This window comes from Thalassophryne amazonica, chromosome 19 (assembly GCF_902500255.1).
Source record: "Thalassophryne amazonica chromosome 19, fThaAma1.1, whole genome shotgun sequence".
NCBI classification, from domain to species: Eukaryota; Metazoa; Chordata; class Actinopteri; order Batrachoidiformes; family Batrachoididae; genus Thalassophryne; species Thalassophryne amazonica.
Genome location: NC_047121.1, coordinates 55693330 through 55711207, shown reverse-complemented (window position 1 = coordinate 55711207; position 17878 = coordinate 55693330). Strand labels below are relative to the sequence as shown.

Below are 17878 nucleotides of genomic sequence, written 5' to 3'. Positions count from 1 at the left end.
AGAGAGAAAAAGAGAGGGGGAGAGAAAAAGAGAGAGGGGGAGGAGAGAGAGAAAAAGAGAGGGGGGGAGAGAGAAAAAGAGAGAGGGGGGAGGAGAGAGAGAAAAAGAGAGAGGGGGAGGAGAGAGAGAAAAGAGAGAGGGGAAGAGAGAGAAAAAGAGAGGGGGAAGAGAGAAAAAGAGAGAGGGGGGAGGAGAGAGAGAAAAAGAGAGAGCGAGAGAGGGGAGGAGAGAAAAAGAGAGAGGGGGAGGAGAGAGAGAAAAGAGAGGGGGGAAGAGAGAGAAAAAGAGAGAGGGGGAGGAGAGAGAGAAAAAGAGAGAGGGGGGAGAGAGAGAAAAGAGAGAGGGGGAGGAGAGACAGAAAAAGAGGGGGGGGAAGAGAGAAAAAGAGAGGGGGGAGGAGAGAGAGAAAAAGAGAGAGGGTGGAGGAGAGAGAAAAAGAGAGAGGGGAAAGAGAAAAAGAGAGAGGGGGAGAGAGAGAAAAAGAGAGAGGGTGGAGGAGAGAGAGAAAAAGAGAGGGGGGAGGAGAGAGAGAAAAGAGAGGGGGGAGGAGAGTGAGAAAAAGAGAGAGGGTGGAGGAGAGAGAGAAAAAGAGAGGGGAGGAGGAGGACGTTTGTGAGCCACTGAGACACGAAAAGACGGAACAACGGACACAAACCACCATAAGGATAGTGTATTTTTACACTGACTGAAAGCACAACTTTTTACTATTATTTCAATCCCACATCTCCTGTTTCCACATTTATTTACTCTAGAATATTGTTAAATACAACTTTTTTTTATTTTTATTTGTTGCTCTACGCAATACTTGCGTTGACAGAGTAAACGTGTTTCCCATGTCAATAAAACTCCAGAGTGCGTTATAACAAATGACCACTAGATGGCAGCATGCACAAACCTCAAGCTTCACTCATTCATTAAAGTCCTGATTGAAGGACTAATCCAACCGTTTTGAGGTTCCTATAGAGGTCCCGAGGTTCCTGTCGGTACCTGTGCTTATCCCCGGACACTGGAGCGTGAAGGGGATGAGAGTCTACGACCCCCCACCCCCGGACTGGACACCACCAGTCCATCACAGGACGCCTCCCTAAACGAGGCCGGTACCCATTAACACCTGAGTGGGCTGAGATGATGCAGATGAAGAGTTTTTGTCCGACGGACGACACACACACACACACACACACACACACACACACACACACACACACACACACACACACACACACACACACACACACACACACACACACACACACACACACACACACACACACACACACACAGTGAATCAGGCCCAGGTGTGCATGTTGCATGTCGGTAGTCTGACTCCTTATCCCACCGACTCTCTGAACAGGACCCTGTGAGTGCAAACACAGAGTCCAAAACTGAAGAATAAAAACAAAAGTTTTTGACCTGAAATTAAGCAGAAAACTCAAGTTTCTATTTAATCAAAATGACCATTTTTCCTGAAAGTGACAAGAAATTCCTGCTTTGACCGTCAGCTTTGACCTATGACCCTGCTGAAATCACACGTTACTGTAATCCAGTAATAAAATTTTCAACAAAATTAAACAGGATCTCAAATTTTTATTTATTCTAATTATTTTCCTGTACGACAGCAGGTTTCAGTCTTTAGTCACTCTGGGACCCCAAATTTGGATTTGCCGCCAAATTATTATTAATTATTATGTGAAAAACATTTTGGGTTTAGATTACAGAAGGACTGCAAGTTCCTATTACGTCCAGTTTATTTTTTTCTCCGCCAGAGAGCAGATTTTGGTTTGAAATTATTGCAGGATCTCATGTTTATATTTACTCCAATTTTTTTTAAGCTTCAGAGCAAAGTTTGGTCTTCAATTCCTGAAGGACTCCAAGTCATATTTGTTCCCGTTTACATTTTTTCCTGCTTGAGAGCAGAATTTGGCCTCAAATTACTCAGAGACTCCAAATCCAAATGATTTTTCTCTGTTTCAGAGCATTTTGTTTTCCTCTTCAGTTACTAAGGGACCAAAAGTTGTATTAATTTTTCCTGGTTGAGAGCAGGAATTACTCTTAAATAACTAAGGGACCCCGAGTTTCTATTTGTTCCATCTGATTTGAGAGCAGATTTGGGTCTTGCATTGTTGTTATTATTGTTCATTTTATTCCGATGTTGTACGGTGAGAATAATATGACTCCTTGATCTCCTTGCGGTGGGGGGTGGAGTCTTGTGACGCAGCCACATCGAAACTGTTTCGAAATTTGATCCTACTTGTTAATCAGTCATGCGTGTTGGATTTCTATTTAAAAAAAATCCTGGGACTTGTGCTTTCCCTGGAAGTCGACCTCTCCTGGATGTGGGCGGTTACTGGTTCTTAAATGCGCTCAGGACCTGTTGCACTCCAGTCGCCGAGAATACGGAGCGAACCGACGGTCTCAGTGCGCGCACATGGAGTTCAGAGAGTTTGCAGAGGACGCGTGTGTGGGAGACACGGAGGACCTGAACAGCGTTAAGGCGCTGACAGAGAAGCTGAAGTTAGAAACTCGCAGACCGTCCTATCAGGAGTGGCAGGAGCGCGTCCAGAGCCGACCGTGGAAGGACAATCCGGAGCTCGGCGCGCCAACCGCGCTCAGGAACGACGCCTCGGATCTTATCGTGAGCAACATCTGCGGCTTCGACACCATTGATGATGCGCTGGAGTTCCTGAGGAAAGAGCTGGTGAGCCTTTGATGAGTGTTTGACTCAATCCAGTAACCAACCCAAACCTTCAGTTTAGTCAAAACTACAGGCGCACCAGAAGAGCGCAGGCTGCAGCCAAGTCCTCAATCTAAACCTCGGGGATGCTGGTGAGACCTGCTGATCACAATCCAGCATATTCAACCACAAAAATGCATTAGGTGCAGGGCCGTATATAGGAATGTGTAAGGGGGGGGTTCAAATCCTTGAGTTGGGGGTCCAGTGGGCCGCAGGGCCCCCGGTGGGGTCGAGGGGCAACGCCCTCGTGGGGAGCCCAGGGGGGCAAAGCCCCCCGAAGCAGAAGCTTTTTGAGGATTTGGAGGGGTAGAAAGCTACATAAATTTCATTTGAAACCCAAAATGTATCATTTTAGGAAATACATTTTTATATACAAATAGTCCTTGCTTGGGATTGGATCAGTTGCCATAAGAACCACCCAGGAAGAACCAAGATAACATTAACGCAAATTTTATACCTGCCTGTCGGTTGCGTCATTCGCAACCGACAGGTGTGAAAAAACTCACGCATGCGCACGAAGGTTCAAGCTTGGCTGATGCAAGCGCACATGATTCAAATCCATATAGTTTTTGCAAAAAATAAAACGGTCGTATTTAGCAGTATTAATATTTGCGTTTACATTATGAATATGTACATTATGTATTAAAATAGCAGTATTTAATTTGGTGACCTTGTTTAACTCGCGAAATTTGCATAATAAATCCCACGTGAATATTTGCACCTTTACAGTATTTGCAACAGGAAGTGAGAAGCTCCCTTTATTTCTCAGCTTATACATACAAACATGTTTTTACAAACCAGACAAGTGTAATTATGTGTCTGCATGGGTATTTACAAGCCTACTAATCTGTTTGATATCAGAGGAGGATAGGGACCAGGGAGCAAAATTCTCAACCCCCATGGGAAAAGTGTATCTAGCAGTTTCCCCTTTCATCACTTAAGGGATTACTCTGGCAGAGGAAATTGAAACTTGAGGGTGTGTGATAATAGCTGTGTAACAGTTAGTGCTTGTTGCTTAATATCAATGAAAAGAAAATACATAACGTTGATATCCAGATCAGAAAAACATCAGCAGAAAAAAATCAGCAGAATTCTCGGGGGGGGTTTGGTTGAACCCCCTGAACCCCCTCTATATACGGGCATGAGGTGCTTCCAGCCACAGACGGACTTAGAGACGGGCTTCATGCCACCCCCTCCCCCAGGAATATCAACTGTCAAACCAGTTCAGGAACCAGAACCTGGTGAAACTGAGAAACATTAAGAAAGAGGGAAACAGAATCGCACCACCTGATGAGATTGACCATTTCACAAATGTTTGTGTTGTTTGTCTGAAAAGATTCTTTTTTTTTTTTTTTTTTTTGCATAATCCCTCTAACAGACATACACAATATCACAGAACCTCCTTGTTCCAGATATCGATGTTTGAAAGACTCTGGGTTGGTTACACAAGTTTCCTGTCCGCACAGTTGTGCAACAGATTTCTATTTTCACAAACATTTCACGACACCTTCAGCTGACACGCCTGTCTTACCCGAAAACCCATCTCCTGTTGGGGTGTCAAACCCAAACCAGATCTGGTGGATCCTCCACCACCAGCTCTTAAGTTGTGACCAGCCCTTGTGGAGGCTCACTGAGAAATAAAAATAGCATTTTTTAAGATGAAGGTTAAAGATCGGATCTATATTTTGGTGTTCGGGACCAACCCAATCTCACGCCATTTCATGATGGCATCATGAAAAAGAAATTAATCTTTGGATCCAGGTCAACATCCTTTGATTTTCACGTTATGGTGGATGGATGATTTCTTCCAATTTGAGTTCAGAGAGAGAAGATCTGGATAAAAATCAGTAGAAGACTAAATTCTGGATGATTTGGGTGGGGGGAGGGGGTGTTAACAAAAGCTTCAGTAAAAAATTTTTTTTTAAAGATACTTGAAAGGACGGATGGAGACACGACCATCTGTGTCAAGTCTGAGTCAAGACTTTGGGATTGTGGCATCTTTGGAGCAAGAGAGACTGAGACCTTAAAACACAAGTCTGGTTTGAACACCGTGAATTTTATTTGACTTAATATGAATGTTAATATTCAAAAGTGAAATGGAAATAATTATTCTGTGATTGACAAAACTGAATTTAAAAACAGTGGATTGTTCGTCGTTCTTGGCGCTCAATGAGACTAACTGATTCAAGAGAGCATTGCATTGTGGGATCTCCTGTGAAATGCAGTTTTTGTCCACACAATGTGAATGAAGTTATGAATTTTGTTATAATTTTATACTTATTCTAGTCTAAGACCAACTCAAGATGGATTTTGATTGCTTTCAATTCCAAGAAAAGGCCAAGTAAATGAAAAGAGCGGTCTCGAGCACTACATCACTTGAAACACTATTACATATTTTTAGTCCTATTGTTTTAATTCAGAAACAGTATATTTTATAGTCGCTGTTTAAAAACAATCTTGGATCTTAAAAACCAGCACATGGTGGCACTGTTCTGTTATTGAACATCATTATGTTTTGCATTTGTTGAATTGCGAATCGTCTACACGGCACAGTGTCATCAGCATATTGATGCACAAGGTGCACTTTTACGTTGTTATAGCAACACGCTCAAACAGGTTTTCCCTGAAATTCTGAATTAACGTAATGCTCATTTGGCTTCAGTTTTAATTAATTTTGTGTTGTTTTGGATAACTTGTTATTTTTACAAAAATTTGACACAAACTTCTGTTGTTGTGGAAAACTATTTTTTTTTTCCCTCCATTGCATATAGTCGCTGACAGATAATGCTTGAAGCTCTGAGAACCATCCATATTCACCTCCAAGAGTGTTAAAATAACTCTGACAAGTCTGACTCTGAGATTGTAAAGCTCTGGTTCTGTCTCACTAACTCTCTTCTCAGAGGGAGATGCAGATTCAGGACAACCTGTTGGCCCGACAGCTGATCCGCCTGCGGTCTGAGATCCACCGCCTGAAGGTGGAACAGGTGTGCCACCGCCATAAGGAGATGCTGGACAACGCAACGTATGAGCTGGAGGAGTGCGGCGAGGAGTCGGATCTACTCTGTGACATCCCCATGAAGGCTGCCTTCGCTCTGTCCACACCGCTCAAACATCTGGGCCTCACCAAGATGAACATCAACTCCAGACGGTTCTCTCTGTGTTAAAACGTGATGCACCGAGGAGATTGGCGCCCCTACAGGCGACACAAACTGAACGCCTTGATGACCCTGGGTGTGCAGTGGTGCACTCCTGTGTGACCTTTACTGCTGAACCCAACCTGACTTCATCGAGCATCGTGTTCCCATGAAAGGTCAAAGTAAAGATGCGCATTATGTCACTGTTGTCAAACCAGTACAACTTGATATTTAACAAAGAACCACAAAATGCATTGTCTTCCTAAACGTGGCCACACAGATACAAGAACACTTCTGTATCCAAAATCATTTGGACACAAGGGGTGGGGCTTCACTGTGTGTGACAGCCTCTGACACATGAAGGTCGCTCAGAACGGTCAGGACATTTCGGAGAAAAAAGTGTTGACAAAGCAGCAGGCGTTGTCGTTATTATCATTGCAGATGACAGCCCACTGTTAACGAACAAAAACAACAGTGAACATAGTGGCACTGAGTGGCACGTGTAGCTCCGCCATCAGCCATTAACTAACACAAACCAAGTACTCAAACTGAAAACGACCCAACCTGATGTTATGTTGTCTCAGTATCCCAGCCAGTCAAAAAAGTAGTAGATAAAAACATTTTTTCTGGCAGCGGCTGTCCATACAAATACTATATTGTATTTGTATGTAGCAATTTTGATTGGTTCCTCCCACATCCAAAAACATCCAGATTGAGTGAAATGGGAACTTTTGTCCACAGGTGTGTGTGCAGGTGTGAATGTGTTTGTTTGTCTATATGTGGCCCTGCGACAGACTGGCGTCCTGTCCAGGGTAAACCCCACCTCATGCTCTGTGACTGCTGGGATAGGCTCCAGACCCACCCCCCCCACACCCCCACCCTCACCCCCGCCGTTACCCTTAATTGGAGTAAGCGGGTATAGAAACTGGTTGGATGGATGGATTTTGGTTGGTCAATCCAGGTCACGTGATTATGGTGTTACGCACTTTTACTTTTGTTTTCATCCATATGTAGGACTGAAATCACCTTTTGAAGTAAAATGTTTTTAATCTGTGTTTCTAAATTTATCGTAGTCACTTAGTGCTTGAACTTGAAACACAAAGACTTTAACGTGACTGGGATTCAATCCCAGGCTGGCCTGCACTCTTATACCACAGATCTCACCCACTACAGAGGGTCATAGCATGAAATCATCAGGCATGCCAGTGGAGAAACCTAATCTACTCCTAATCCAAACTCTAAACCCAACCACTAATATGGCAACACTATGTAAGAATAAAATTTGTTATTATTCATATGGCTTCGTACAGATAGCCACAAACTGTTTGTGCAGCATGTAGAAATGATTAGTTTGGGCAGAAGTGGTGCTTTGGTGCACATTGTACATACACACATTAAACTTTGACACATACTTATTATTATGCCAGTAGAAACAGACAAAAATGCAGAAAAACATCCTTGGTCTTTGTCCTGCACACTGGATCTGGAGCTGAATCCACACATTTAGTTGTTTATTTCTTGGCTCAGGCACCAACTCTGCAGCAAATTTCATAAAAATCAGTGAGTCCGTTTTTGAGTGATCATCAGCTGTAACAGTGCACAACCTCGGTTATAAAAATACACATGACTGGAGAGTTGAATATGGGTCAAGGGTTTGAAGAAACTGCTGCACCTCTGCGGAGCTACGAGGTTGACGTAGTCCTGTTTTATATCGAAATTATTACAGTTCCTCTCCCGCCAATATGAAGTACATTTTTTTTCCTGCAATCTAAGTCCGGATACTGATCCGATTGATCTTATTCCAGGACTGAAGCACATAATCTAAATCCGGATACTGATCCGACTGATCTTATTCCAGGATAGAAGCATGGAGACAAGCTGCTGTTTGTAAGAAAACAGACAGAACATTACCACGCACTGGCTGAAAGGGTCACAAAAAGTTTAAATCCTGGACTCAGTCTGGACTCAGTTCTGGTTTACAGGATGACTAAGCAATCAGTCGGACCATCAATAAAATGAACTGAGTACATATTTGAGTAATGAATCATTTAAATTATTTATGAAGCAAAAAACAAAAACCTCCAAAGCAAACAAAAAACTAAAATTACAGCTTGTCAAATGTTTTCCAGATTAATGGATTAATTGTGAAAATAAAATAATTTTTATTGAATAATGAAAATAATTCTTACTTGCAGTTTATCATTTGAAGTAAAATACATTTTAAAAAAATATTATCCAAAAAAATATGACGAGTGTAAAATATGTGCTGATATTTAATATTGAATATTCTCTTTTTTTTTGGATAGCGTGTGTATATTTCTGTGCAGATGGTAAAATAATCCTGCTGTAATTAGGATGTGCGAATTTCTGCAAAGCTGTACTTCGAGTCCAAGAATAAAAATGCAGACTTCAAATATGTATTTGGAATTTCCTCTTGCACAAAAGCATAATATTAAAAAAAGATTTTGTGTGATATTAAATCTGTGTTTCTTGTATCCACCAATGTTTTAAATCCTGTTTCTTGGTGTACTATGTTAGTTTTAGTGTGTACACGTGGCGATCACATGACACCCAAACAGACACCCTGCGCATGCACACACACACACACACACACACACACACACACACACACACACACCATCATCATCACCATCACCATTGTCCTGTAGAACAGAAAACTGATAGTGTGTGAAACATAAACATCAGCAGGAAGCTAGCAGACTTCAAAAGTCACAAGCTCATGTGTGACATTAAGACCTCAGACAAAGATGGATAATATCAGAAGGAAAGTATTTCGTACCTTCAGGTCGTATTCTTGGTGGAACGTGTTGACAAAAACGTGACTTAAGTTTCTCGTTGCGTTCAGGTTTGACCTGCAGATAGAAGACTATCCTCAGACTTTATAAATCTCAGCAATATCACAGTACACACTATCTGACTGTAAAAGAAGCATAGGAGTCAGTCAGGTCCACAAGTATTTGGACAGTCATTCTGCCTCTATGTGCACCGTCACAATGGAGTCCACATGGAACAATCCAGATATTCTTGTCATGACGACTTTCAGCTTTAATTCAAAAATATCACATTAACCATTGATTATGTACAGCCATTTTTTTTACAGTGTTCCTCAATTTTCAGAGGCCATAATTAATTAAATATCAATATGAATTAAATAATTTAATATTATCATTAATACAAATCATCAGTTTTATGACCAGTTTTCTTTAGATTTGTCATGAACACTTCCAACTCACTTCATTTCCATCAATCATTCAGAAATACAAACAGTATTATAAGTCTGTCTGGACTGAGTGGTCAAGAAGGTACCAAGTGAGGAAAGCCACCAAGACAGGGCTGTGACTGGAGAGAGCATAATGTGACTTGTGTCTGTTGCATCACCTGTTACAATGTTTCATAATGGAGTGAAACAGAAAAGGTTTTTTCTTGAAGTAAGAAAAAAGATGTGACATTTCGGCTACAGATTGCCAGAAGGCACATGGGAGACTCAATATCAAATTTGATCTGTTTGCTTGTATGAAAATCTTGCTATTATTTCCAATTAACCATTTGTCACAAAATGACCAGAAATGCCTGTTTTGACCTTTGAAAATGTCCCCCCACCCCAACAATTGTTTGGGGCATATAGTCACATAGAGTGTTGCACACCATAGGACCACTATACCTGGTTTAAACTGGTTCTAAACTGTTCCATAACAAGAACAAACAGGTTAAATTTGTCAATGGCTTCAAAAAAAAAAAAAAAAACAACAGTAAAATAGTTTGTGGCTTTTAAATTTTTCTTGAAAAAAAAAGAAAGAAAAAGGTTTAAAAATCCCTTAAACCACATTAAATTAATCCAACAAGATCGATGGAAACATGAAGCAGACAGGAAGCAATGATACTTCATTAAAGTGGTTTCATCTGGATTAAAATGGGCGAAACAAATTGCTTTGAAAGTTATGATCGAAAGTGAATTTTGTGCTCATGATGTTAATGCTGGTAGTCCATGGGCCAAGCAGGTTTTCAGTACCATTTAAGGGGAAAAAACGACACTTAGAATCCAGCCTCAGTGTGTCATGAACTCCACACACATGTATGATAGCCATCCCAGGGTGGTAGCTGTAGCCAGGTAGGGGTCAGTGAAAAATTGCACAGAGGTCGAAGTTTAAAAATGCTCCAAACATGTTGAAAACTATATCACATTACTTGTCTGATCATAATGATTCCAAAAAGGTATAGTTTGGACTATCTATGATGGAATGTTCTGGAGTTATGGGGTCAAAATAGCAAAAATGGTGACAAAGGTCAATTTCAGTTTGTACAGGGGTCAAATATTAAAGTTGCTCCAATTTCAGTAAAAAAAATATGCAAATTATTGTTTGAGTTAATAGGGTTCTAAAAAGGAATAGTTTGCACCATCTGTCATGCTTAGTTTTCATGTTACAGGGTAACATATGTCACATGTCATAGAATTCAATGGATGTTGACCTTGTTTGACCTTTACTTTGGAGAAAAAGCATTCAACACAGTCAAAACTATTCCATTTATTAATCCTTTTATTTCAACAAATAATTTGCATCATTTTTGCTGATATTGGAGCAACTTTAACTTTTGACCCCTGTACAAACTAAAATTGACTTTGTCACCATTTTTGCTGTTTTTACCCCATAACTCCAGAACATTCCATCATAGATAATCCAAACTATGCCTTTTTGGAATTGTTATGATCAGACAAGTAATGTGATATAGTTTTCAACATGATTGGAGCATTTTTACAGTTTGACCTCTGTGTAATTCTTCATTGACCCCTACCTGGCTACAGCTACCAGCCTGGGATGGCTATCATACATTTTTGTGTAGGCCATGATACACTGAGACTGGATTCGAGGTGTCGTTTTTTTCCCGTTAAGTGGTACAGATTAGGTCAAAATTCACGACTGGCTCATGGACTATGGGCAGGACAGTGGCTTAATGGTTAGCACTGTTGCCTCATAACAAGAAGGTCTTGGGATCGATTCCCACCTGTGGCTTTTCTGTGTGTAGTTTGCATGTTCTCCCTGTGTTTGTGTGGGTTCCCTCAGGGTGCTCTGGCTTCCTCCCACATCCAAAGACACACAGGTTAAGTGGACTGGAAACTTTAAATGGTCAGGCAGACCGGCGTCCTGTCCAGGGTGAACCCCCCCTCACACCCTGTGACTGCTGGGATAGGCTCCAACCCCACCATGACACTTAATTGGAGTACGCTGTTGAAGGTGAGTGAGTGATTTTAAGGCTTTTGGTCTGAGAATGGCCAAGTGGTTAATTCACTTGGTTTCAGTGCAGAAGGTTCTGGGTTCAAATCCCACCCCTGCCACATTTCTCCATGTAATGTGGAGTTGCGTCAGGAAGGGCATCCGGCGTAAAACCTGTGCCAATTCAACATGCAGATCCACCTTGGATTTGCTGTGGCGACCCCGAGTGCAAACAAGGGAGCAGCCGAAGGTCTGAGAAATAAAACAGGCATTTTTGGCACACTTTGGACTGTGTGCCAAAAATGTCGACAACAACAGGTCGATAGATTAACGGGTCATGAAAATAAATGTCAAATGCAGTCGTACGTGTGAGTAAGCATCAGCAGTTGCTCGCTCACGTTGACGCGGAGAACAACACCTGCATCATGAAGCAGGTGTCAGAATGGCTGGAAAACTTGATGCATGTTGATTTTATCTCAACTGCGTAACAGAATGTGATTTCCAACCACAGTTGGGAGCGGTGACAGCTGAGGGCGACACCAGAACACCTTGAAGGCCTGATAAGGTCTGCAGGCTGCCACTGATCTCCAAACATGGTGAGGGACTCTATGGGCCCCGTCATCCGGTTTAAGGTCTGACTCAGACCTGTTCCACTTAAATCCAAGGACAGGGAGAGATTTTAGATCCTCTAACAAGCTGCAAACACTTCGGTCCACCAGATGAATCGCTGTTGAGAGAGTTTCATGCGTCAAAACTTCACACATTCCAACATTTCTTGAGAATGTGTGAAGTTTTGACTCACTGGGTGCAATGTTGAGAAATGTTGGTTTCCCAGAATGCAACAGATGGAGAACACGCCCTACTTTTTCTGGGTCAGGCTCAAAACTTCTCAGTCAGTATTGTCAGTGCAAATGTCACATCACAGGATTTAATGTCAGACTTCTCACAAAGTTTCAAAGAATAATAAAACTTTCGTGTCGCTGCCCGTCTTCAGACAGAATCTTTCCACCGTGTTTACTGAAAACTGTGGATTGTCCCTCAAACTCCCCAAACACATAAACACATCCAGCCCCACGGATCGAGGTCCTAATTTGAGTTTCGTAGCACAGAGAAATGAATCACACCATTGCAGAGCTACATCCTTTCGGTGATGTGCTCGTTTAATGGAAAAAGACTCTACTCAGGTGGAGGCTGAACCAGTGAGAGTTCCTTTAAACAGCGACAGCCACCCAAGCGTGCATTTGTGTGCACATCCGGCGGGGCTGAGCCTGACTTCCTGTCAGTGCACGCTGTGCAGCGGCAGCCCTTCACCACAAGAGAGGTGATGTGGTCCACAGCAGAGCTATCTGGAAGATGGCAGCAGAGCTTTGGAACCCGTGTCTGATGTTCATGCAGGGTTAAATTTGATCTCAGGGTGACTGACTCCCATCACGAAAAAAGTCACGTTCAGAAAAACTGAAGACTGCTATTTGTGACGGGTCAAGTAGAAGTTTAGCCGCGAAGTCTATATTTAAATGATACACAGGCTGCACGCAGAACAGTGTTAAACCACATAGGTTGTGGAAACAAAATAGAGGTGACGCTATCCGAGGCCCGAAACCACCGTCCAGGAAGTATGAATGACCAAATCACCAAAAACACTTTGCTATGTAACACCACGGCCGGCATCAGGGTCTGCGCCCCTGCTCCTGGAGATAACCTGTCCTGCATGTTTTCCAACTGTCTGTGCTCCCGCACCACTGCCTGCTCAGCCAAACAGGAGCTAGGAAACACCCAGTTGTGGCAGCAGCAACATGGAAAGTCCAAGTCTTTAGGGTCCTGTTACTTCCTGTCCCACTGTATGCCTGTTTGACTTGGACCAGAACCAGCGATCTGAAGATGTCTTCGGTACAAAGTCTCTTCAGAGGATCCTTGGGTACCACCAGAATGTACGAAAAACAAGGCACAATAATTTGTACATAAACCACATAATCGTCAGCCGGGAAGCTGTGATCACATGGCAAGATAAATAAATAAATAAAATAAAAATGATAAATAATAAAATAAAAATGATAAATAAAAAAATAAAATAATAAATACAATAAAACAAATAAATAAAGCAGGGTCGGTCTGGGATATTTATCATCGTTTCTGAATGCTGAGTTGCACATTTGCAGGATTACACATACACGTAAAATAGTGTGCATAATTCTTTGTCTGATATTAAACTGCCTCATGACAATACGTTGGGGATTTATAGATGAGGAGGATTTTATAGGAGATGACTTATTCAAAGTAAACTGTCTGTAAAAGTGATGATTTAATCCTTATTTACTTACTTGATGTTAGTTTTTGTCTGTTGGAGGAAATCTGCATAAAAATGGCTCTAATTTCTAAACAAAATAGGGCTGCAACTAATGATTATGTTTTGTAGTCATTTTATCTATTGACCATTTCTTTAATAAATTGATTATTCTAACATTTTTAATTAGGCCAATGATTATTTTCTAGATCCATTCATAATAATTAAGTAATCTATTAGGTGTTGGGTCCATAAAGTGTCAGAAAATCATAAAACAAACAAACAGAAAAAATGATTAGCATTTCTCAAATGTCCAACGTGACGTCCTCAGATGTCTTGCCCCCCCCCCCCAAAAAAAAATCACTTCCTCGTGCAACAATCCTAACCATGTGCAATAACCCAATCACCCATAGACAATATACATTTCTGTGCAATATATTTATATCCTAGCTGCACCTTGCTCTAGTGTCAATTGTATATATATTTTTCCTTACATTGTTGAATTTTTCTTTATATCTTGTTTTTGATACATGCTCTTGCACTATTTTTATCTCTTTTTTTTTTTTTGCACTATTTTTATTTTTATTCTATTTTATTGCACTGCAACTGGATGGCCCTAATCTTGTTGTACCAATGTATAATGACAATAAAAGGCATTCTGATTCTGATTCTGATTCTAGAAAGGAGTAAAAAACAAAAAACAAATTATTTTCTTTGAAGATGTTGAAATGAGAGAATTTAGACATAAAAACTCAAAATGATTAATAGATAAGAAAACAGTTTATTCATTTAATAATTGATTAATAATCCAATACATGTTGCAGCTCTGAAATGGTTAAAGTAATATTTACATGTATGGCTTGTTATCATTGCGCGTCCAGTGTTGTTACAAATTATTTAACATTTTAGGAGACAATTATTTTTCACCTGCTTTGATTTTCGGTACCTTTTGATCGCAATATTTTAGACAAAATATCGCAGTTACATTCTCGTAATTAATAGGCAGACTTTAGTGGGGCGGGCCACATTTGGCCCCCAAACTCCTGATTGACAACCGGTCGTTTAAAGGGTCACTGTTTGCAGATGTGATGCAGAAGTCACAAACCTCCCGTCTGCCTCCCACTTCTATTTTTAGCTGCATTGGAACATTGAGATGTTGGAAGGTTCTGTTCTGACCCGTTTCACGTGGAGCCCAACGTTCCCCGTGCAGACACGCAGCTGCACAGCGAGCACCTGTGAGAAGGCTGCAGAGCAACCCTCAACCTTCCAACGACAGGAAACCAGTTGATCTTCTCGAGAACGTGCGTCTGCACTCAGCAGCAGGCACAAAACACGTTCACACCCGAGCTGCTGCGCCGGAGAAAATTCACAAAAAAACTCTTTAAAAACTGTCAGATGAAGCCAAAACTTGATGGCGGCTCCTGAACTTTGATACTGGATGATTAAAGAGAAGATATTTCAAAAGGTGAGTATTAAGTGATACGCATAGAGATGAATAAAATCTCATATTTTACTGTCACAATTAAGCTGTGTTTGAATATTTAAGGTCAGAAAATTAAAGGTTTCATTTAAGGTTAGTTTGACATTTTTTGTTTTAAACACAAAATAAACTATTTCTAAATTGATGTTTAATGAAAAAATATCTTTTAAATAAAAGAAGGTTTCATTTTACATAATAAGCTCAGCCAGTAAAGATTTGCTTTCACCTCCATCAGTCACCAATTTATTTGTTTGTTTCGTAACTGGATTATTAAAAAAAAATATAAATAAATAAATAAAACTGAGCAATCTACAGGAAACTTGGTGGCTCATTTTGATCAAAAAGTATTTTATAGATGTGGGTGCTGGGCCCATCCTGGATTGTATTTTTAGTTTTGAGAAGATGGAGATTATGGGGCGGATTTACTTTACAAAGCAATGTTTTTTGTTTTGTTTTTTTTACACACACAAAAACACCATAAGTACTGGAATTATCAATAGCCAACACAATACTCCCCCCCCAACACACACACACACACACACACATACACATTAAACTTTTGGAAATTATTAGGTTCCAGGTATAGATTTCAGGGATTACCAATTTATTTTAATTTCTTGTGGGAGGGGCATGCTAATGAGGATCTGGATTAGAGGCTGACATTTTTTCAGGAATCCCACAGGTCACAGGATTCCCGTGGGATTACCACAAGACTTTGTTATTTATCATGTGATTAAAAGTTAGTGGGAGCAGACGGGAGCGGGAACTAAGGTTTTAGGCAGTGAGCCGTCCTGCCATTATTTGGGCGATCAATATTCGAAAAAGACACTGAAAAAATAGCGGGCGGCTTTGCTTAAAGCCATCTAAAATTAGGACTTGGTCCAATCGCTGCAGCCCTCTGTGTGTGTGTGTGTGTGTGTGTGTGTGTGTGTGTGTGTGTGTGTCGGCTCGCTGTGAGGAGGGAGAGGGGCGGCGGAGGGTATGAGCTGCTTCAGTCAGTGCATGGAGAGCACGAGCTGAATGAAGCAACACGTTAAATAAAACAAAACTGTGATGCTGCCTTTATTACATCCTGGACTGTTCTGACGGTGCGTCCTGTTCACACCGTGTGCACGTGTCAGTGACAGTTATACTGAAAGTATGAGATTAAATAAATGGTCAAAATTCCTTAAAAAAAATGAGAATATAGGAATGAACGTTATAAAAATCACACACACGTGTGTTTAAAAAAAACCTGATGTGGAGAAACTCTGGAGTGATGTTCAGAAGCAGAAATCACACAAAGCAGCTGAGAACTCTGAACTTTAACAGGCTGTTATTCTCCAAAGATATTTATTTTAGCTTGAGCTTAATGTAGTTTTATGTTCAAGCACAAAACGTGACTGAGGAGGAGAAAAAAAAAGAGGAAATGAACCCTAGACAGAATAAAAATACAAGCTGCTGATTTTTATTTTTCAAAGTTATCAGGCTGCAGCTCTGCGTTTCATTTATTTCACAGTAAGTTACCGCTTATTATTTTCAAAAATCATAAGAGTCAAATTAGTCTGCATTGTTCAGTTTTTCCTGCACGTTTGTGTATTTTTTTTCCTTCTTTGTAAGAGTTTGGTGTTTGCGTTTGTTCTACAAAGTTTGAAAAAGCAATAAAATGTTAACACTTTTTTTAAGAGGAGTTCTTTCATTTCAGAAATGTAACAAAAACAACCACAAATCAGAAAAAGTAGGGCATGTATATAAAATGAAGATAAAATAAAATCTTGCGCTAGTCCCAGTTTCTCCACTCACACCCACAGAAGACAAATGTTCTTCCAGAGTCGTGTCTTGGTGGCTTCCCTCACTCGTCTCCTTCCAGCATGTATATTTAGTTTTTGAGAACTGCCAATCTGACACAAATGTACTATAAAGTACCACACTGTTTGTATTTCTGAATGACTGATGTAAATAATGTCTTTTAAAAAAAAAATCAGTAACTTGGAAATGTTCATGTTTTCATCCTCTGACATTTCTCTAGAAAACTGGCTGTAAAAATTATTAATTAATTCTTACATTTAGAATAAACTGCCCTGTCCCAACCTTTTTTTTCTTGAAAAATGCTGCAGGCCTTAAATGTAGGAATGGATATATATTAACAGAAAATAAATAAAAATACAAATTACTGCACAACATGAAATATGCAGTCAGCAGTTACAGAAACAGAAGTCAAAGTAAATGTCAGGATTATTACGTGTCCACCACCACCACATTTTGAAAAACTGTAAGACCACAGGCCATGCATGATTTATGTTTTGTGTCTTTTAGTGAAGTTTTTTTTAAACGGATTTAGGCAGTAAGTGCCTCCCTGTATTACCACAGAGGAACTGTTCCTGTTGCGATATCTTCTGAAATAAGACAGCAGAACACAAAGTAATCAAAAAAGAATGGGGAGAAGATCAAATCAAATTCAGTGTATTGACTAAAAACTAAAAGAAGGGGAAAAATTGGGAGCGGTACAGGAGCAGGAGTCATTCTGAATGGGAGCGGGATGAGAGTGGGAGTCATTTTACCAGGAGTGGGGCGGGACAGGATTTTTTTTTTTTACTCTGGTCCGGGATTAGGATGGGACAGGAATTTTTCTGTGGGAGCAGGATGGGACAGGAGTGAAAATCTACTCCCGTGTCACCCTCTAATCTGGATGTGTTATCGTCAAAGGAGAGGGGTGATCACTTCAGCCGCCGTGCGCATAACCGATGTGTAAACCAGCTGTACATCTTTTCCAACACATGAAGAGGATTTACTTAAAGACGTCTGTGTGGTGAGAACGTGCACGCTGTAGACTGTGTGCGCCCACGTTTTCCAGAGCACGTCAAGCCTGATACGGTGACGTGGAAATGAACAAGCGCGTCATCTGCTCGAACCCGTGGCGCCCCGGGCAGACGTCCATGAGCTCACAACGGACAAAGTACAGTTGAGTTCTTCTGACCTTTGACCTTTTGAATCCCCAAATCAAAAGGCTTTGTGGGGTCACTGTGCCTGACACACAAACCG

At 40.8% G+C, this 17878-nt stretch overlaps 2 protein-coding genes across 2 annotated transcripts in view; both read left to right on the top strand.

Moving 5' to 3' along the window:
* The first annotated feature begins 2258 nt into the window (after positions 1–2258).
* On the top strand, positions 2259–6328 carry fam167b (family with sequence similarity 167 member B). The gene is made up of 2 exons (XM_034159826.1): positions 2259–2695; positions 5632–6328. Exons 1-2 carry the CDS (start codon positions 2426–2428, stop codon positions 5893–5895), a joined length of 534 nt encoding a protein of 177 aa, XP_034015717.1. The 5' UTR covers positions 2259–2425; the 3' UTR covers positions 5896–6328.
* Positions 6329–14523: 8195 nt separating this feature from the next.
* lck (LCK proto-oncogene, Src family tyrosine kinase) overlaps positions 14524–17878 on the top strand; it is a 41136-nt gene continuing 37781 nt past the window's right edge. The window contains exon 1 of the mRNA XM_034159582.1: positions 14524–14842. The gene's annotated coding sequence lies outside the window, so the exon portion shown is untranslated. The remainder of the gene's footprint in view (positions 14843–17878) is intronic.